Source organism: Hemiscyllium ocellatum, chromosome 2 (genome assembly GCF_020745735.1).
Source record: "Hemiscyllium ocellatum isolate sHemOce1 chromosome 2, sHemOce1.pat.X.cur, whole genome shotgun sequence".
Lineage (NCBI taxonomy): Eukaryota > Metazoa > Chordata > Chondrichthyes > Orectolobiformes > Hemiscylliidae > Hemiscyllium > Hemiscyllium ocellatum.
The window spans coordinates 106,551,453-106,574,518 of NC_083402.1; the positions used below are offsets into that span (position 1 = coordinate 106,551,453).

At 38.5% G+C, this 23,066-nt stretch overlaps 1 protein-coding gene across 2 annotated transcripts in view; it reads right to left on the minus strand.

Moving 5' to 3' along the window:
- LOC132824466 (lysine-specific demethylase 4C-like) overlaps positions 1–23,066 on the minus strand; it is a 436,488-nt gene that overhangs the window by 6,505 nt on the left and 406,917 nt on the right. For both annotated transcript variants that reach the window (XM_060839018.1, XM_060839010.1), the window contains one exon: positions 6,968–7,060. In XM_060839018.1, the coding sequence (XP_060695001.1) occupies positions 6,968–7,060 (93 nt within the window). The remainder of the gene's footprint in view (positions 1–6,967; positions 7,061–23,066) is intronic.

The window sequence follows — 23,066 nt, forward strand, 5'->3', positions numbered from 1 at the left end:
GGCAAGTGCAAGGTTGTGTTAAAAAATCTTTTACAGTGACATTAATCAGTCAAAACAAATATTACACAAGTTGTTACAATTTTCTTCTTGTTTGCAGGCCTTTGTTACTGCATAGAACAAAGGAAGCTACGATTGCGTATTTTTATCATTATCATGCCATGTAACTAGGTCGCTCTAAAACTAGCTCTACAAAATGGAACTGCAATGTGAGCTAATCATTTACACTAGTAGCCTACTGGATGTAGGAATGGATAACAATGTAATAGATAAAGAAGAATAAGATGAATTCTGGAAATGAAGAAGCTTAAAATGATGAATTGATAGATTTCATCAGTGGCATTGTTGGCAGAAATTAGCATATGTGCACATGGCTTGTTACAGACTGGCAACATGCGACAAGTGACCTCCTGCAGGAGTGTGTGCTGGAACCTCAACATTTTACAATTTATGGCAATGTCTTAATTGAATGTATTAAATATACAGGTGACACAAATATAGGTAGAAAGGCATGTTTTGAAGAAAACACAATGATGCGGAATTAGGAATACTAAGTATCATGTGAAGTTATTCACTTTCGCAAGGAAAGAAAATGCAAAGCACTACTTCAATGGAGAATGACTACTGAGGTGCAGAGGAATCTAGCATGACTTTTAAAATGTTAGTATACAGAATAAGCACAAAATCAAGAAAGCTACTGGGGTCCTAGGCCTTATAATAAGAGGGATCAAACATAAAAATAAGATTGTTATACTTACTGGGTATTGCTGAGACCACACTTGAAATACTGTGACTTTGGTTTCCTTATTTCAGGAAGGATGCAAATGCATGGATGGGGCTAAAGAGATTTTCTAGATTGATACTCGATAGCTCTCCCAATTTTGGTACTAGCCTCCTAGGTGTCAGTAAGGAAAACTTTGAGGGTCAAGACTGTTTGTGTCATTGTTTTTCTGGTGCCTACATCATTGTCAGATAGTCTACCCAGTTTTATTTCTTTTTTGAGAGTTTCTATCGATTGATACAACTGAGTGGCTGGATGGGCCATTTCAGAGGACAGTTGTGAGTTAACCACATTGCTGTTGATCTGCAGTCACATGTAGGCCAAATTAAGTGAGGATAGCAGATTTCCTTCTCCAATTACATTAGTGAAGCTGAACTATAACCAAAGCATGAGGACATCCCCTTCCATAGATGCAATATTAGTGAATGATTATGGCAACTATTATAGGCAAAGAAAATTACTCATATTGAATGACTGGACAATAATTTCTTAATCTTAACTATTTCTTAAGTTCCACATTCCTACAGATGACATGTACCACTTTAGAAAAAATGAACAGGCAGGAGTATGAATACACCTTGCAATTTCACATCATCTTGTATTATAGTCACCTGCATGAACTAGTAATTCCATCCATGGAACCATGTAGGATTAATTTGGTAACATGAAGATTGAGTCACTGACGTTCTACATATCCATGAAGCTAGCTTAAAGAGCTGCTATAAGGACAGTTGGTCCCTGGCAAGGCTATTTCAATTTCCTAATCTTATTAATGGCACTGGGGAAAGATGCCAAGCTGAGAAAAATATCTTACCACCGGGAGAGGTTACACAGACTGCCGTGTGCTTCCCGGTAACTTTGTCAGTCTCTAACCTGTCCCGTCAACCAGAAAAATTGCACAGCATGGCCAGGCTGAAGGTGAAGTTAGTAAAAACTAAATGATAAAGACTCACATTAGTTAGGGACGGGAATGAAATACTTTATGGCAATAAAGGTCTTAAAGTGCATAAATTGCTACAAAAGTGAAAGTACTTTCAGCTGCTTAAAGTTGCGTGAACAGACATTTTGCATTGCCTTCTTTTATAAAGATCATTGTTTAAAAGAAGAGTTTTAATGCAATTTTCCAAGTAGAATTGGCATGTAGAATTTGAGTCCTGAAATGCCTTTTCATTTATCTGTGAATAATTTGCTGGGCTTCAAAAAAAAACTGTTAAAAAGAATATTTGCAGCAGTTAACTTCTTCATCATAATCACTGAATGATTAGTGAAGTCTATGAATAGAGCAATTGTACATTGTTCCAGATAAATATTCACTCATACAACAAGAATTAAGAACAGAGGTAATCCACTTAGGCCTTCAAACCTGCTCCACCACTCGATAAGGTCGTGTCTGATTTGAGTTCCAAATTCCATGTTTCCATCAATCCTTAATGACCTTAGATTCCCGTCTGTCAAGAAACTACAAGAAAGTGAGGATTGCAGATGCTCTAGATCAGAGTTGAAGAGTGTGGTACTGCCAAAGCACAGCTGGTCAGGCAGCACCCAAGAGCAAGAGAATCAACGTTTTGAGCTCAAGCCCTTCATCAGGAATGAGACTTGTGGGTCAGGGCTGAGACATAAATACTCACAGAATCATACCTTTCAGATAATGGGCCAGACACCATAATCACCAGAGGTGGCGGCACAGTGGTATATGTCTGCAGGGAGTTACCCTGGGAGTCCACAACATTGACACTGGAACCCATGAAGTCTCATGGCTTCAGGTTAAACATGGGCAAGGAAACCTCTAGCTAATTGCCTTGTACTGTTTCCTTCCTTGGCTGATTAATCAATACTCCTCCACATTAAACAAGGACTCAGGGTAGTCAAGACACAAAATGGATTGTGGATGGAGGATTGATCTGGTCGGGTCCTAAAGGACATTATTGCTGTAATAGATCTGCGGCATGTGGTGAGGGAATCTAACAAGAAGGAAAAACATACTTGACAAAATCCTTACCAATCTGTTGGCACCAGTTATATTTGGCCATGAGAGTATTGATAAGAGTGACCACAATACAGTCTTCTTGGAGATAAAATCCTGCCTTCACACTCAGAATATCGTCCAACACATTCAGAATAGAACATGCTGTGTGGCACTATTACCATACTAAATGGGACAGACTTCAGATTGATCTAGCAACTTAAGACTGGGCATCCGTGATGCGCTGTGGCTTTCAACAGCTTCAGAACTGTATTCCAGCACAATCTGCAACCTCATGGCTTGCATCATCCACTCAACCATTACCATCAAGTCTGTGGATCAACTTTTGTTCAATGGAGAATACAGGAGGAAATACCAGGAGCTGCTCTAGACATACCTAAAAATGAGGTGTCAACCTGATGAAGCTACCAAACAGGATTCCTTGCATGCTAAGGAGCATAAGCAGCAAGTGATAGATAGAGCTAAGTGATTTCATAATCAAGTGATTGCATCACACTAAGCTCTGCAATCCTGCCACATCCAGTCATGAAAGCTGGTGGACTTACTGGATGAGGTGCCTCCAACATCTCAGTGCATGAGATAATGCTGAAATACTAATAGCAATCTTCAGCTGGAAGTGCCAAGTGGATGATCCTTCATCTCCACTTCCTTCAGTGGTCGCCAACATCCCAGATATCAGTCTCAAGTCAATTTGATTCTCCTCACACGTTATCAAGAAATAGTTGGAACCACTGGATACGCCAAAGTTTACTGACCCTGACAGCATTCCAGCAATAATAGTGAATACTTATGCACCAGAACTTGCTGATCCCTTAGCCAAGCTCTTTCACTCCAGTCATAACACTAGTTCTACCCGACAAGGTGGAAAACTGTCCAGGTATATCCTATACACAAAGAAGAACAAATACAACCCTGCCAATTACCACTTCATCCGTCTACTTTCAATCATCAGTAAAGTGGTGGAAGATGTCATCAACAGTGCTATAAAGCAGCACCTTCCCAGCAATAAAGTGCTGAGTGATGTTCAGTGTGGGTTTCACCAAGGTCACGCAGCTCCCGACCTCATTAAAACCTTGGTTCAAACATGAACAGAAGAGCTGAATTCCTGAAGTGAGATTAACAACTCTTGACAACAAAGTTGCATGCTAGCAAGTATGTCACCAAAGAGATCTCATAAAATTGGAGCTATTGTGTAACAGGGGGCAGAATCAGCCATTTTAACTCCAGTTCATCTCTGCAGAAGTTCCTTAAGGTAGTGCCCTCGGCCCAAGCATTCAGCTGCTCATTCCCTCCATTGTAAGGTCAGAAGTGTGGATGTTCACCATTGATTGAACAATTTTCAGCACCATTCATGACTCCTCAGACACTGAAACCATTCGTGTTCAAATGCAGCAACACCTGGTACAACATTTAGGCTTGGGTTGACAAGTGACAAGTAACATTTGGGTCATACAATTGACAGGTAATGACCATCTCCGATAAGAGATGATTTACCCACTGTCCTTTTACATTCAATGGTGTTACCATCACTGAATTCCTGAGGATTACCATTGAGCAGAAACCCAAGTTGATTTGCTACATTAATACACTGACGACAAAAGCAAGTCAGAAGCTAGGAAAATTGTGGTGACCATCTCAACTCCTGATTCCTCAAATCCTGTCCATATTCTACAAGGAACACACCAGGACTCTCTTTCCAGACTCTCTTCCTCCCTCCCATTCCACCTACCAACCCCTTCCTTCTTGCTACCAATGGGATTCATTCCTCGCATCGACCAACCAGGCCGTAACCTCTACCTGCGTTCAGCCATCTCTACCTCACCACCCCTTCCCTGTACCCACCCAAAACTCTCTGCCAATCCCCCACCCCTTTATTTGCAACTCCCCTTACACCCACCCCCAGTCCTGAATGGTTACACCCAAAATGTTGACTTCTCCACTTCCTGGTGTTGCCTGGCTTGCTGCGTTCTTCCAGCCTCCTGCTTGTCTATCTTGGATTCCAACAACTGCAGTTTTTTTTGTCTCTATCAAAGTCAATGGAGTTGCTTTATGTTTGTAACCATGCATTGAATTCCACTGGTTGAGAATAGTGTGCAATTAATACCATAAAGAATTTGAAAATGTATTCATTGACACTGAACACTTTCATGAGGTCACTTACCCTCTTATGGCACTGCCTCCAAGGGGTTTTGATTCCCATAAGTATCCACGCCCATTCCCTTTTGATCATGTGTCTAGAAGGCCACCTTCTCGACGCTAAAAGCCAGATATCTCCTTTCCCCCTGCTCTGCCAACACCTTGAATGGAGTGTTTAAAAACCTTGGGAATCTCTTGTCTCCTATCATTATTTCTTACATCGAATTTTACTTCTATTATTCTCAGCACCTGCACCTGTTACAGTAAACTTTTCCTTTAAGCGGCACAGGCCAGCTTTAAATGGTGTTAGGCGGTTACATTTTCTGTCCCTTGTTGCTGCACACAGCCAATGAAACATTGCATGGAGTCGGCATGGTAAATGCAGGATTACAGGGATATTGTGGGGAGGTAGGTGTGGATGGGATGCGCTTCAGAGAGTTAGTGCAGACTCGATGGGCTGAATTGCCTCCATCTACACTGTAGGGATTCTACAATTTTGTGATATTTAGTCCACAGTGTTGAACAAAACTAGTAAGGATATTTACAAGCATGGACAAATATAGTTAGGCAAATCTGGAGTGGGATTTATTAATAGATTAAGTCCATACTTCACTAAACAAATACTGTAGTCTTACTTATTAAATAATAGTTTTCAGATTTTTTTAAATAATAGGTTATCAGTGGTAAACCTGAGAATTTATCTATAAAAACATCTAGTTGACAGCAGTTAAAGCAACATGAGTGACAACCTAACCTGACTGTGATTTACCCCAAGACAGTGAAAACCTGAGGGGCTTTCAAACATAAATTGGAAGATTACTAAGTAAGCTTAAAGTGTGATTTCAATGGTTAGAAATGAGAGAGATTGTCAGGGTGTGGTTGGGAAGGACACAGTTATGGAGTGAGGCTCCTTAGACCTCAGTGCTTGTTCAACTGTGGTTCCTGACTTTTATCCTTCACAAGTGGATTCCAAAACGCAGTGGAACTTAGTTAGATTACACCAATGCTTCTCAACCAGTTTTATAGGTGAGTCATGATGGTCATCAAGGTGGGCCCTCAAGAAATGACATGCTTACCAATAAAATGCAACCACAGACTTCCTAGTAATGACTGAATCATTGTTTTACTTTATTTTTCTTTACAATTTTGCAATAAAGTGTATTTTCAACAAGATCACTGCAATTCATGATGTCCTTAAACATTTCCATTCTAAACTGCATGTAAATGCAAAAATACATCCCTTGGAGAAGTGTTTTATTAAATCAGATTGGGACCAAGACTTTTTGACAAAATGGTTGATGATACCACATCAAGAGAATTAAATGAGGCAGCCACAAACCACAGAATGAGTTAAATGAAATATGAGTGAGCTGAATGATGGCAGTTAAAAGTTGAAGCAGTCAAGCACATAGCAAAGAAAATAAGCAACATGTATATTTTGTGTAGCATCTTCATGGGAGCTAGAGTGAATGCAAAGGAGACTAGGGCTGGCATTTGACTTAATGCATAATATGCCCAGTGCAGTATTAACTAACACAATCAATTTAGTGACAATTTTATGACCAACAGCAGCATGCAAGTCAGTGGGAGATGTGGTCAAGCTGCACAGTACTCTTCTTCTACTATATCTTAAGTACTACGTCCAGCTGTGGCTGCAGAGACACAAGGAAGACATGTATAAAGCTGACAAAGGACTGATCCTTTGTTCAAGCTACAGGGAAAGGCAGGTCTTTTCAACTTAGAAAGGATCTTACAGTGCCACTTCACAATGGTAAGTGACATGGACCAAGGTAATTTGGAATGCTACTTTAAATTGAGTTAAAGGGTTTAGGGCAAGGGAAAATCAATTGAAGTGAGTGAAAGGTAAATTTAGGATTGCTATCAGGTGGTTCTTAATAGAATGACTGATCAACAGAAGGCATTAGACGCAACAGACCAATGTGGGCAGCGCAAGTCTGTTTTGGATTGATGCATGAGGTTGAGCCAAATGACCTTATCCATCCATAAGCATCTTATGAATAATGGTACATGTAAAATGTGTCAAAATATTTCACAAGAAGTGTACTTACAAGGCGAGATTTGACCCGTTTTGGTAGCTCTTCATCTAGTGTATAAACATCGTCACGTTTTACTACGAGTTGGGAACCATCTTCAAACTCAACCTAAAAATCAATTTTCAGAACCATTATTACACTGATGAAGTCAACAGAATTTACAATAATACTACAGTTACTAAATGTATACAGTACTAATGGTGTAGATTGGGACAATGAGATTGGTAATAGTACTTTAAAAAATTAATTCCTATCATCTTCTGGATTATTTCTTAGAGGATAAACAAGATACAGGCTATCCATAGTATTGTGACTGAGTATTGTGCCATGAAACAGGATCAACCAATACCCTCATGGCAAAGGAAACAGGCCATAGTGATCAGAATGTGATAAATATTTTATTTTCATTTTGACAAGGAGAAGCATAGGTCTATGACTAGTATTTTAAACTGAAATAAAGGTAACAATGAAGGCATGAACCAGGCTAAAAGGCAGGTCAGTAAAGTTGCAGTAGCATAAGTCTAAGGTGATGTTAAATAACTCAGTAAAGATTTATCTTAGTGAGAAAGAAAGAATGCATCATTGTGGCTAAATAAGGAGTTAAGGATTGCTTTAAATTGATCAAGACACTATAAGTGTGCAAAATTTAGTCATACATCAGAGGGCTGAACAGATTTTAACAGCCTGCAAATAATGACTAAAACCATGGTAAAGAGGCAAAAGGCAAAATATGATTAAAAAGCTAAACAGTATAATAAAGAGAGAAAGCAATAGTTTCTACATGTATTACATTTGAATAGGAAAATTGTAACAGAAATGGTGAAGGCTTTAAACAGATACTTGGTGTCTTTCTTCATAGTAGAAGATTTAAAAAAACTTCCCAAAGATTATTGAAAATCAATAACTGATAGGGAGGGAAAAATGTAAAACGATCACCAGAAAACATAATGGGAACGCCTTTGGATTTAAGACTGTCAAGTCCCCAGACACAGTGGCCTATACTCTCAGATCTTAAAAGAATTGGCACCACAGATAGTAGAATTGGTTACAATCTCCCAAAATTTGTTAGAATCTTCAAGCATTGCATTGGATGGAAAAGACCAAACTGATCAACTTTTTTTCAGGAAAGGATTTTGCCAAAAAGCAGGGAACTATAGGCCTTTTACTCGAACACTTGTCATAGGGAAAATCCTAGATCCATTATTTCTATTATTAAGGAGGTTGTAGAGGATACACAGGACATCACAATTTGATCAGGCAGAGACAACATGGCTGTGTGAAAATAAAATAGTATTTAACTAAACTATCAGAGATTTTCTTTGCAAAGCAACAATTTTGGAGGACTTGGGAAAACTACTAGAAGTAGTATACTTGGATTTCTAAATGAGTTTGGGAAAGTATCTCATGAAATGGGGGTTACGTAAGATCACATATAAAGGATTGCTTTGCTCATGGAAAGCAGGAATAAGTGGAGCATTTTCAGGTTGATGTGCTGTAACTAGTGGAGTGCACAGAAGTCAATGCTATGTCCTCATGTATTTATAATCTATATCAATGGTTGTCATTACGGGCTGATTTCATAGTAGTTAAATTTGCCATTGACATCAAGATAGGGGAGATGTAAGGTTCAAGGGAGATACAGAGTCTGTAAAGGGATATAGATAGGTTAGGTGAGTGAGTAAATATTTGGTGATTGGAGTATAACATGGATAAATGTGTACTTATCTATTTTAGCAGGAAGAATACAAAAGTAATGTTGCAGTTAAATAGAGAGAGAGATTGTAGGACAGGTACAGAGAGATCAGAGTCCTGGTACATGACCCATAAGATTAATGTATAGGTACAGCAAGTGATCATGAAAGCAACTAAAATGTTATTGTTTATTGCAAGGAGAACATAAGATTAGGGAAGTTTTACTGTTATTGCATAGGATGTTGGTGAGATGATATCTGGAACACTGCACACTGTGGTCACCATATTTGAAAACATATAATTTCTTCAGAAACAGTTAAGAGTAGGTTCACATAACTCACTGTTGGGATGAGGGGCAATCTTAGGAAGAATGGGAACACAGGTCAGGCCTATATCCATTGGAGTTTTGAAAAATGAGAGCTGATCTTAGTGAAACATACAAAATCCTGAGGGACTGGATACCTGGAGAACATTTCCTATTATGGGGGAGACTGGAACCAGAGGACTTAAAGAGATCTCCCTTTTAAAACAGATGATGGGAAATCTTTTTCACTGGGAAGATCTTTAGCAGTGGAATTCTCTCCCTCAGAAAGGAACTGAAACTGGATCTGACTCAAGACTGAGTTAGAGAGATTTTGGTTAGACATATGAGTCAAAGGTTAAGTGGAGCAGACAAGAAAGTGCAGCTCAGACTACAATTTGCGATTTGTATTCTCCAATCAGCAAATTCAGATACTACTCCAATTTGTGACATGTTTTATAAAGAACTGGGTAATGCATTGCAAAAGACTGCAGTTTCCTTAAAATCATAGCTTCCAATTCAAGTATTTAATTTTAGTTTTTATTAAATTCAATAGTGCCACATGCCACTCCCCTTTTATTCTAATTTCCTTAAATTGAGACAACATAACATAGAGTCATAGAGATGTACAGTACAGAAACACACCCTTTGGTCCAACTTATCTACGCCAACCAGATATCCCAACTCAATCTAGTCCCACCTGCCAGCACCTGGCCCATATCCCTCCAAACCCTTCCTATTCATATACCCATTCAGATGCCTTTTAAATGTTGCAATTGTACCAGCCTCCACCATTTCCTCTGGCAGCTCTTTCCATACATGTTCCACCCTCTGAGTGAAAATGTTGCCCCTTAGGTCTCTTTTATATCTTTCCCTTCGCACCCTAAACCTATGTCCTCTAGTTATGGACTCCCCCATCCCAGGAAAAAGACTTTGTCTATTTACCCTATACATGCCCCTCATGATTTTATAAACCTCTATGAGGTCACTGCTCAGCCTCCGACGCTCCAGGGAAAACAGTTCCAGCTGACTCAACCTCTCCCTATAGCTCAAATCCTCCAACCCGGGTAACATCTTTGTAAATCTTTTCTGAACCCTTTCAAGTTTCACAACATCTTTCCGACAGAAAGGAAACCAGAATTGCACGCAATATTCCAACAGTGGCCTAACCAATGTCCTGTACAGCCACAACATGACCTCCAATCTTCTGTACTCAATACTCTGACCAATAAAGGAAAGCATGCCAAACGCCTTCTTAACTATCCTATCTACCTGCAACTCCACTTTCCAGGAGCTATGAACCTGCACTCCAAGATCTCTTTGTTCAGCAACACTCCCTAGGACCTTACCATTAAGTGTATAAGTCCTGCTAAGATTAGCTTTCCCAAAATACAGCATCTTACATTTTCCTAAATTAAATTCCATCTGCCACTTCTCAGCCCCTTGGCCCATCTGATCAAGATCCAATTGTAATCTGAGGTAACCTTCTTCACTATCCAATACATCTCCAATTTTGGTGTCATCTGCAAACTTACTAACTACGCCTCATATGCTCGCGTCAAAATCATTTATATACATGATGAAAAGTAGTGGACCCAGCACCAATCCTTGTGGCACTCCACTGGTCACATGCCTCCAGTCTGAAAAACAACCCTCCACCACCAGCCTCTGTCTTCTACCTTTGAGCCAGTTCTGTTCCAAATGGCTAGTTCTCCCTGTATTCCATGTGATCAAACTTTACTAACCAGTCTCCCATGGGGAACCTTGTCAAATACCTTACTGAAGTCCATATAGATCACATCTGCTGCTCTGCCCTCTTCTACTTCTTCAAGAAAACTCAGTCAAGTTTGTGAGACATGATTTCTCATGCATAAAGCCATGTTGACTATTCCTAATCAGTCTTTGCCTTTCCAAATACATGTACATCCTGTCCCTCAGGATTCCCTCCAACAACTTGCCCACCACTGACATCAGGCTCACTGGTCTATAGTTCCCTGGCTTGTCTTTACCACCCTTCTAAAACAGTGGCACATTTGCCAACCTCCAGTCTTCCAGCACCTCACCTGTGACTATTGATGTTACAAATATCTCAGCAAGAGGCCCAGCAATCACTTCACTAGCTTCCCACAAAGTTATAGGGTACACCTGATCAGGTCTTGAGGATTTATCCACTTTTATGCATTTCAAGACATCCAGTACTTCCTCCTCTGTAATATGGACATTTTTCAAGATGTCCCCATCTATTTCCCAACATTCTATATCTTCCATGTGCTTTTCCCAGTAAAGACTGATGCAAAATACTCATTTAGTATCTGCCCCATCTCCTGTGGCTCCACACAAAGGCCACCTTGCTGATCTTTGAGGGGCCCTATTCTCTCCCTTGTTACCCTTTTGTCTTTAATGTATTTGTAAAAACCTTTGGATTCTCTTTAACTCTATTTGCCAAAGTTATCTTATATCCCCTTTTTGCCTTCCTGATTTCTCTCTTAAGTATACTCGTACTGCTTTTATACTCTTCAAAGGATTCACTCGATCTATCCTGTCTATACCGGACATATGCTTCCTTCTTTTTCTTAACCAAATCCTCTATTTCTTTAGTCATCCAGCATTCCCTATACCTACCTGTCTTTCCTTTCACCCTAACGGGAATATAGTTTCTCTGGACTCTTGTTATCTCATTTCTGAAGGCTTCCCATTTTCTAGCTGTCCCTTTACCTATGAATATCTGTGCCCAATCAGCTTTTGAATATTCTTGCCTAATATCGTCAAAATTGGCCTTCCTCCAATTTAGAACTTCAACTTTTGGATCTGGTCAGTCCTTTTCCATCACTATTTTAAAACTAATAGAATGATGATCGCTGGCCCCTAACTGCTCCCCCACTGACAACTGTCACCCGCCCTGCCTTATTTCCCAAGAGTAGGTCATGTTTTGCACCTTCTCTAGTACATACATCCATATACTGAATCAGAAAATTTTCTTGTACACACTTCATAAATTCCTCTCTATCTAAACCCTGAACACTATGGCTGTCCCAGTCTATGTTTGCAAAGTTAAAATCCCCTACCATAACCACCCTATTATTCTTACAGATAGCTGAGATCTCCTTGCAAATTTGTTTCTCAATTTCCCTCTATTAGGGGGTCTATAATACAAACCCAATAAGGTGATCATGCCTTTCTTATTTATCAGGTCCATCTAAATAACCTCCCTGGATGTATTTCCGGGAATATCCTCCCTAAGTACAGCAGTAATGCTATCCCTTATCAAAAGTGCCACTCCCCCTCCCTTTCTATCTCTTGCCTCCCTTTCTGTCCTTCCTGTAGCTTTCATATCCTGGAACAGTAAGCTGTCAGTCCTGTCCATCTTGAGCCATGTTTCTGTAATTGCTATGATATCCTAGTCCCATGTTACTAACTATGTTCTGAGTTCATCTGCCTTCCCTGTTAGGCCTCTTGCATTGAAATAAATGCAGTTTGATTTATTAGTCCTACCTTGTCCTCTGCTTTGTCCCTGTCAAAGACTGTTTGACTTGCCTTTGTTCGCAACTGTACCAGTCTCAGATTGAAATCTTTCCTCACCATCTCCCTGGGTCCCACACTCCCAACTTACTAGTTTAAATCTTCCCGAGCAGCTCTAGTAATTCTCCCTGCCAGTATATTAGTCCCCTTCCAATTTAGGTGCAATCCGTCCTTCTTATGCAGGTCACATCCACCCCAAAACAGCTTCCAATGATCCACAAATGTGAATCTTTCTCCCGACCACCAGCTCCTCAGCCGTGCATCTTAACTAAATGAAATAAGTCACATGAAACAAACCTTACATTATTTTCTCAAATATCTGTAGTTCAAACTATTTGTCTCTTATAAGCTAAGTCACAGTATCTACCGCTTTGAAACAAAAGAACAAGTACATCTGATGAAAAAAATTAGATGTCAGCCAAAGATTTCAAATAAAAATTGACTATATTGGAAAACATGCAACAAATCTGTGAACACCTGTAAAAACCTAAATTAAAGTTGATGTTTTTCACAACATGTCAGCTTTATTTCAGATTTTTTTTCCTGTTTTTCATTCACTGAACGTCAGTGTTACTGGCTAGGCTAATACTGGTTGTCCATCCCTAACTGCTGAGAGGGCAGTTAAGAGTCAGTTGGAGCCACATGCGTGGCAGACCAAGTAAGAGTGCTAGTATCTTCCCTATCGGACATCAGTCAGCCTTTTCACAATTGACAATGGTTTCATAGTCACCTTAATTCCAGATTTTTACTGATCTCAAATTCTACCATTTGCAATGGTGGGGATTCAAATCCAGTTTCCCAAAACATTCCTTGAGCCTCTCGATGAATAATCATGCAATAATACTACTAAACCACCATCTCCCTCCTAAGCACATATGCTTGAATTCTTGGTTTATTTACTGAGATTAGGTGATCAAGAGAAGACAAATGCTTCTATCCAGTAAATCATATTATATGCAAGCAAATGATAAACTTCATGAGGGAGTCTTATTAAGCAGGTGCATATATTTTCCTTACTATTTACACACAAAATAGAAGTGGTATGGGCAGAGATGGAGGTAGTTTTACTTAAAAATTAAAACTGTTACAGAAACTGAACCATCTGCATATTTTTGCAAATTGATTCCTAAATCTGATTAAATCTCTACAAACTTTGCCCTTCTCCAACATTTTACTTTTAAATAATATTCTGGATTAATATTTTAAATTCATTTTGCTCCAGTGCACACCTCCACATGATCAAGTTTCAGATTACGGAAAGGTTCAGAAATGTTGTAAAATATATAGTAGGCTTCATGATAATGAAATGGGCTGACATATGGTAGAGGAAATCTGCAGAAATCGGTTGCTGATGGAATGAAAGGATGGGGGATACAAGAAGCCCAATGTCTGAGGATTTAAAATTTTGCGAGGGGGTGAAAAAGGTTACATAGCTAGGGAAAGTTGAATTACAGATGGGATTTGATGATAAGAAAGAAAATGTTCGATTTGAGACCATGGGGAATATGGACACAATGAAGATCATGGATGTTGGAGGTGATGGGTGAGGAGATCTTGGTGCATTGTGGAATACAGGGAACAATTCTACGTGATGTGAAGGTACTGCACATGGAATCCCAGTTCTGGTAAAATTGGAATAGTTATGTCTTGAGGTATGGTGGAAAGATTCAATAGAAGCAAAAGGGCAGAATCAATAGCTGATTCAATTATGCATATATATATAAACATACGCATAAAACAAACTTAGAATGCAATTTTATTTGAACTTATTCACTGATGTTAACTGATGTTAAGCATAGTCTGAAGTTATAATAGAAAATTTGGATTTATTCGATAGACAAAATGATGCATAGTTAGTTATATGAACTATTACGTGGACCAGTTAGACATATTTTCAGCAAAAATGTTTTTTCAAGAGGCTGGGGGAAATGTTCAAAAAGCTGTTTCGACTCAAGGTTGTACAAAAGATGTCTGAATTTAATACAGAAAAGATTGTTTATGACAGCTGCACTAACATGAATAGGGATCCTTTGTTTATATTTATAAAATATCAACTACCAAGCAAGTGTCCTAAGAAGTGAACAAAACATTAAAATGTTATTACTGGTTACTATCATGCTTAGATATGAGGAACCTAAAATACTTCAGAAATATCTATGTTGCTAATAAAAGGAAATGATTTTTACAAGTTTAGCATGATCACAAATATTAGCAGCACCACTGAACTACTTGCATTGATTAGCATTATTTAATTCAGTGACATTCTGCAGATTTCTAATATATTTTATAAAACTGATCATCCAGACCAATAAACATAAAGTAATATTGACTCATAAATCAAGTAAGAGCTGGAATAGCGTAATTCCATAATTCGTAATTAACAATTCTTAGTCATATATGCTCACCAACATCAATGGAAATTCAATTAAATGTACTGCAAGTAAAACCACTATGTATAATTTTGCATCGAATAAAGATAACTTTTACTGCCTCATCATGAAACAAAAGGCCCAACTACTTTCATGATATTAAAACATAACAAAAAACATTTGCTTCTTTTGTTTAAACCAATTTAGTCAAATGCCTTTTAATTTTGATTTCTCTTTACAAAACAATTAACATGCCACAGAATGATTTTGCAGAATATAAACAAGTTTCCCACATATCATTAACATTATGTTAACTTTATTTGCTTAATTTTACTTGTGAAATAAATTATTGAACAGGATATTGAATAACTAACAAGTGCAAAATTAAACGAAAAAAAACCAAGAATGGCAGATGCTGGAATCAGAAACATGAACAGAAATTGCTGAAATATCTCAGGAGGTCCTGCAGCACCCGTGGAGGGAAAGCAGAGTTAACATTTCAGGTCCAGTGACCCTTCTTCAGTGCAAAATTAACTTGGAATTAACTTTGTAGCTTGCTTGCAATTTCAATGCATCACTGTATTCTCCATCATGTATCACACAACAAAATGCATGCAAAATAAACACATTTCTGAACAACACTTTAAACAAAATCTGCAACAATGTTCCTGGTTTAGAGATAACAGCCCTTACATTTACTGTAACTTTGTGAACAGAGCACTTGCAACTTTAAAAAAATCTAAAACTATGCCAGTGCTGAGAGTTAACTGTAAACTAGCCTCATTAAACTATTCTTTCCTACACTTAGATCTTGTTATCACTTATTTAGCTTTTCTTTTATTCTGGCCTACTATCCATAATCTTCTTGTTTATTTCCTCCTTTCATCTCTCTCGCTGGGCTCTATCTCCACTTATCTGCTCACCTCTGCCGTTGTCTCACTTCCCCCCAACTTTGTCTTCTGCATAAATAGCACTTTTCACTATCTGCTAACAGTTCTGATGAAAAGTCATTGAACTCTGCTTTCTTCCCACAGATGTTACCAGACCTGCTGAGCTTCACCAGCAAATAGTTTTTGCTTGTTAAATTACATGTTTGACAAAACATTATATTCCTGTGAAACACAAAATGTTAACACATTCCAAAACCAATCTTTGTTGGATTTTTAATGCAAATTTCTGCAGCAATCCCATTTTGATCAGATTAGATTTCTAAACTTTCAACATAGTATTGAGCAGATATTTTGTCTGGCATTCATACACATAATTTATAATTGAGAGAGAGAAAAAATTTCATGGCACTCATAGAATACTGCAAAGGCAGAATCAACAAAGATTGAAATTGTATAAAACTATCCTTTGTGTACACTAAAGACATTGCATAATCTTTACAAACCTCACACTGATTTTGTTTCAGCAAAAGTTGTTGAAAGAAAGATTGTTTTTAACCACTGAAAAAATTAACAGAAGAACCATAGCTCAGTCCACCCAAATGTACTGCCAGAAGCTGTTGCTATAAGTAATATCATAATGAATCTTGCACCCAGAAGCATAAAAAAAGGGACATTACTATAAATGCCAAGATTCATAAGTTGTACACACTACAACTTCTGGGAACAATTATACTGAATTTTTTAAACATATAATTAATGTAAGATTATGCACCTTTTCGCAAACTATAAAAACAAAGCTTTTAAAACTGATATCCCTGTATGATTCTTTTTCTCTGCCCCCTCCCCTTGATAGGCAATCTCCTTTATTTAATGTATGCATATTATAAATAAATGAGGAAGAATATTTAACAAAACCTGTCAATATAAAATTACATACAGTTTATTAGTGTCACATACTGTGCAATTAATTTGTAAAATGACACTAGTTATGGAAGATTTAAAATAGATTACAACCAAATCTGGTCTAATCTAAGGTTTCTACGCTATAAATCACGTTCTATCTCCAGTTTGGTTAACTGTCTTTAAAGGGTAATCAGCAAGTAATGATCCAAGTTACAATGTAGAGATACCAAAATCTCATTGCTTGAAATCACTGGAAAATAACAAAAATATTTTTAGAAAATAGGAATGGGAGAGGCCATGTAGACCATTGAACCTGAATGTTTGGAAATGTTATCAGACTGCAACTTCTTTAAAAGAAAACTTGTTGTGTCTTAATGAATTTGCTGCACCATGGCCCTGTCACATTACTGATAATGATTTAGATATTGTACATAGAGGATCAGAGTTTGGAGGGGGATTTCGAAAGGCCATGAAATGAGAAGTTTTGATTAGTTCCTAGAAAATAAATGTGTACTTTTCTCAGCCATAGCAGTTGAATAAACAAAAAAGTTGCACAATTGGATAAGGAAACGCAGATAGCAATGTTCTCCATACAATCATTTTCGAATTCTGGGTAGGAGCAAATATGCACACACGATAATCACTTCCTGCAATCCCCCTTTATCTCATCCACCCCATCTCTATTAACTGAGCTAATCTCTCCCAGAACTGAAAACATTAGCAAAACCTTATCTAAACTAACTTCATGCTCCAATCTGTTTTGAAATCACTTGGAGAAATAATTGCTTAATTACTGTCACTCCCTAAGGGGAGACACGGGTTTCCATTGTTCTATCAAGAAAATCATTTTGTTGAACACTGGGAATTTTTGACAGCAGACAGACACACTTAGACTGTAAAGTAAGATCATACGAAATAGGAGCTAGAGTAAGCCATCTGCCCTGATCCACCTTTCAATAAAATCTGATCATGGCTCCAGCTCCACCTTACTGACAGCTTCCACACTCTCGGATTCCTTTGTAAGTCATAAATCTGTCTTAAAAATGTTCAATGACCCAATTTCCATTTCTTGCTTGGGCAGAAAATTTCAAAGGTTAACAACCCTCAGAGAAGAAATTCCTCCTCATCTTCAGCTTAAAGGGAGACCTCAAAGACAGTGTCCCAAACAGCTCACCTTTCCTCAGTAAATAGCCTCTTCATCCCAGAAATCAGCCTACTGAATCTTTACTGAATTGCATAAAAAACATCCTTCACTTAGCAAAAAGAGACCAAAGTTGCATGACATTTTAGCTTAGTCTCATCAATGTTAGAATCAACAAGACTTTCCTATTTTTCATACACTATATAACCAAAGACTTCATAATTACTCGCTAAATCTACATGCAGACATTTTGCAATTTGTGTGCACATAACAACTCAGATTCCTCTGTATTGCACCATTCTGCAATATTTATACATTTAAATAACAATATGCTATTCTATTCTTCCTACCAAACCGCATATATACTTCATTTGACATTTTTCCCCACTCACTTGACCTATGTTTCTTTGCAGACTTTTTGATTCATCATCACAACTTGCTTTCAATAACGATAATGGATTGTGTCCGTTATGTATGTCACTAATGCACATTGTAAATAGTTGAAACCCCAGCACTAATTCCTATTGTTGTTTGTCAGCCAGTAAATTGTCCACTTATTCTAATGCACTGTTCCACGTTAATCAGTCAATCTTTTATGCTCAATAACTTTTGGGGTCAGAAATGGATAGTGGGTGGGGAAAGGTTTGAAGTTTGAAACTGGGACAATTCAGAGGAAAATGCTGTGATCATTGATGGGTGGGGTGGCAGTTTCAGTGTTTGAGTGAAGTTGGCTCTAATCTTGTAACATTTTCCTGTGGTCCCTTATCACATTTTCTGGAAATCTAAATACACTGGATAGGTCGATAGGATAGCGAGAAAGGTGCTTGATTTGACTTCTTTTCTTATTACATTGAGTATAGAAGCTGGGAGGTCATGTTGAGATTGTACAGGACATTGGTTAGGCCACTTTTGGAAATATTATGTGCAATTCTGATCTCCCTCCTATCGGAAGGATGTTATAAAACTTGAAAAGGTTCAACGTTCCCAGTGTTGAAGGGATTGAGCTAGATGGAGAGGCTGAATAAATCGGGGCTATTTCCTCTAGTGTGTCGGGAGCTGAGGGTTGAACTTCTGGAAGTTAATAAAATCATGAGGGGCATGGATATGGTGGGAGGCGGGGGTGGGGAGTCCAAAACTCGGGGGCATAGCTTTAAGGTGAGGGGGGAAAGATTTAAAAGGGATCTAGAAGGCAACTTTTTCATGCAGATGGTGGTGTGGGTATGAAATGAGCTGCCAGAGGAAGTCATGGAGGCTAGTACAATTATGTTTAAAAGGCACCTGGATGGGTATATGAATAGGAAGGGTTTAGAGGGATATGAGCCGAATGCTGGCAAATGGGACAAGATTTATTTAGGATAGCTGATCCGCACAGATGGTTTGGCCGAGAGATCTGTTTCTGTGCTGTATATCTCTATGACTGCATTCATTGATCCTCTTATTTACTCTGCTTGTCACATCCTCAAATAACTCATCAGTTTTATTCAAAGGCGAAGCATGATAGGCCAAATAACTTACCTCCACTCCTAATGCACCTCTAATAAAGTTACCAAACATGATATTCCTTCCATAAACTGGTGACTGCCTAATAATATTATGATCTTCTAAGAGACCTGCTATTACTTTCTTAATAATGCATTCTAGAATTCTCCCAACAACTGATGTCAGGCTGACTGGCTTAGTTTCCTGCTTTCTGTCTCCCTCCTTTCTTGAATAGGAACGTGACATTGGTGGTTTCTAATGCACTGGGACCTTTTCAGAAATCAGGCAATTTTGCAAGCTTATCGGTGAAAGTGCCAAATTCATGGTCTGGTCTAGCCAGTGACCACAAAATCTCAGAATTGTTATGGCAGTGGCAAACTCTAATCTATTATGTCTGCATTTTCTGAAATGAGCATCATGATTTAGTGCAGTTTCTTGCTCTTTCCCAACAATTCTTCACAATGTATATATTTAAATAATCACCTCATGCCTTCTTGAATATCTCAAATGAACCTCTCTACGTCACATTTCGTTTTTTACATATTTCATTTCATACCTTAATTACTCATGGTATAAAAAAAGCTTTTCTCACATTACATTTTGTTTTGCAAATCACTTTACATCTGTTCCCTCCTCTTCTTCTTTGCCAGGCTCAGTCCAGACCTCTCATGATTTTGAAAACTTTCAAATATCCTCTTCGTCTTCTCCTTTCCAAGTGCAACCTCTTCAATCCGTGCTCATAAATAAAGTTTCTCATCCCTGAAACAATTGTTGTAAACCTCTTCTGCACTCTCTTCAATGTCATCCCATCCTTCCTAAATTGTGGTTCCCAGACTGTGGACAATACTTCAGCAAGCCTAACTAATGCCTTATATAGGTTCAGCACAACCTCCCTAATCTTGTACTTTATGTCCCTATAATGCTCTTGTACTCAACAACTCCCAGGATATTGTAAGCCTCATTAACCACTCTTTCACCTGTCCTGCCACCTTGACTGATTTATACAAATGTATCCAGATCTCTCTGCTCCTGCTTATCCTTAAGAGTAGTCTCCTTTATTTTATACCATCGCTCCAGATTTTTGTTAGCAGAATGTATTCTATCACCCTTCTTGACATTGAACTTCACCTGCCACCTATTCATCCATTCAACAAATTGTACATTATCCTCCTCATAAAATATGGAAGCACTGCCAAGTATTGTGTACAAATTTTGAAATTGTCCCTTGCAAACCAATATCTAGATCATTACTATAAATCAAGAAAATATAGAGGAACTCCATAGCAAACATTCTTCTAGCATGAAAACAATCCACTAACCACTGCACTTCTTTTCCTATTACCCAGTCAGTATTCACATTACTGTTGTCTCTTTTCCTGACCCATAACATTTCTCACAGATTTGTTGTAATGTCGGCAAGACAAATCCCATGCATTTGTCAGCAAAGGCACATTAGAAACACGGTAGGTCACCAAAACTTGGTCCCCTTAATCCTTTACTTTTGAAAATCAAGCTTCAGAACTCTCATTAGCCATCCTATCAACAAAGTGCCTCAACAATTGCTTACATTCAGGAAGTTCAACCTCATCCTTAAGATTGTGCCCCATTGGATTCCTGAGACATCCCTCCCACATCATAAGCATAATTTCAACTTTTTCACAAATCGTTAGCTTCATTTTGCTAATACTATGTCCTAGGATTGCTCTGAGCACAAATATTTCTCAATTACACTAAGGTCCCACTCTGAGTAAATTAGCAATGCTTTCCACGAATCTCTCCTGTCCATCAGCCTGGAGCTGACTAACAGCAGCACATTTTGACAGAAGCTACTTCTTTACTTTCAAACTGCAACAAACCTCTATCAGCAAACATTCAGATAAGTTGAAAGCAGAAAACAGATCTTCCCAACTACATGACAACACAGGGACAAAGTGAGGACTGCAGATGCTGGCTATCAGAGTAGAGAGTGTGGTGCTGGAAAAGTACAGCAGGTCAGGCAGCATCTGGGGAGCAGCAGAATCAACGTTTCGGGCAAAAGCCCTTTGTCAGGATTCTCCAGCTCCTCAGACCGGCAAGCACCACACTTTCCATGACAACACAGACTGCTCGGCTTTGCTTCACCTAACCTTTATGATTTAATATCCGCATTTACAATTTCTTCTCTGATCTGAAGTAGGAAACAAGTTTTCCAGCCTTTCAAAATGCACTAAACATTTTTAAACTAACTTTTGTTCAAACTTCAAAACAATCTCTTCTATTTTAATGCTTTTAAACAAACATGAGTAACCCCTTAAAGCCACTTAAATGAACTGCACTTCAAGGTGATTCAATTGCATGTATACCATTTTCTACTGTTAAACTTTAATTCCTAAAGCAGAAAATGATGTACTAAAACAATTGAAGTATGCACTAAATATTTACAGTACCATCCACTACCTCTTCAACCCTCTTTGAAGTTACAAGCACAGACAGAGCTTTTAATTCAAAGTATTAGGTCTGCAAATATAATATCAGTTCAAGCTCAAGCCTGAAGTCATAGTATAAACATTAATGACAGCAGTTAACAATACAAAAGCCTTTGCCCCTGTACTTTACCAGGGTCTTAGAATTTACAATCAAGAAATGATTTGCCTCGAACTCCATGGAATTTCAATGCCTTCACATGCATACGTTTCCCAATCCTTCACACCCTCCCACAAAAGTTAGCTAGCTTGACAGGCTCAGCTGTCTGTCATGTGGAAAATTTACCAAGAAATGCCACATCCCAGAAATGTTTGGTGTTTTTTTTAAAAGTAAACATTGTCTGGCAGATAGAGAGAGAGTGTGATCAAAGACAGATCCGGGTATGGGGGAGAGTAAGCAAGAGATTAGAGATTGGGTAAAACTGGTTAGAGGGAATGATGATTGGATACATGGATAAAGAGAGTTAAGGGAGGTTTAGGTCTTTGTTGGGACTGGAGCATTCAGGGACACCACAGGGAATATGGAAGGGGAAGCAGAGAAAATTTGAATATGGAGGTAAGGGGTTGGGATGAGATTGGGGTAAATTCTGCATTTGTAGCGGGGTGGATGGAGATTAGTAATTGTGTTGCGAAATAGAGTCAGAGTTATTAAGCTGTACAACACGAAAACAGATACTTCTGTCTAACTCATCCATGCCAACCAGATAGCCAAAATTAATCTAGTCCCATTTGACAGTATTTAGCCCACATCCCTCTAAATCCTTTGATTTCATTTACCCAGCCAGATGCCTTCTAAGCTAGCATCCACCTCTTCCTCTGGTAGTTCATTCCATATACCCATAACCCTCTGTGTAAAAAAAGTTGCTCCTGAGATGCATTTTAAAACTTTCCCCTCTCACCTTAAACCTATGCTCTCTAGTTTTAGACTCCACTATCCTGGGGATTGTAAAGTGACGAGTGATTATAAAGAAAGGATCAATGATCACGTGTTGAGTTATTTGGTGTTGGGAAATCTGCACAGTTACACAGTACAGAAGAGCTGGAACACGGCCATTTGGAGCTTTGTATCTGCTTCACCATTCCATAAGATTGTGTCAGATCTGATTATAGTCTCAGTTCCATTTTTCTGCCTGCCTTGAATAAGAGCCTGCCTCAACAACCTTCAGGAGGTGAATTCCCAATTCTAATGACACTTGGAAAAAAAAAACTCTTAACGTCTATCAAACCATGTCCCATAGTTTGAGTGACCCCAAAAAGATGAAACATTCTACTGGTATTTGCCCTATCCATATGCCTCAAGATCTTACATGTTTCAAAAAGATCATCTCTCATTCTTCTAAACTTCTGTACAACGTTAA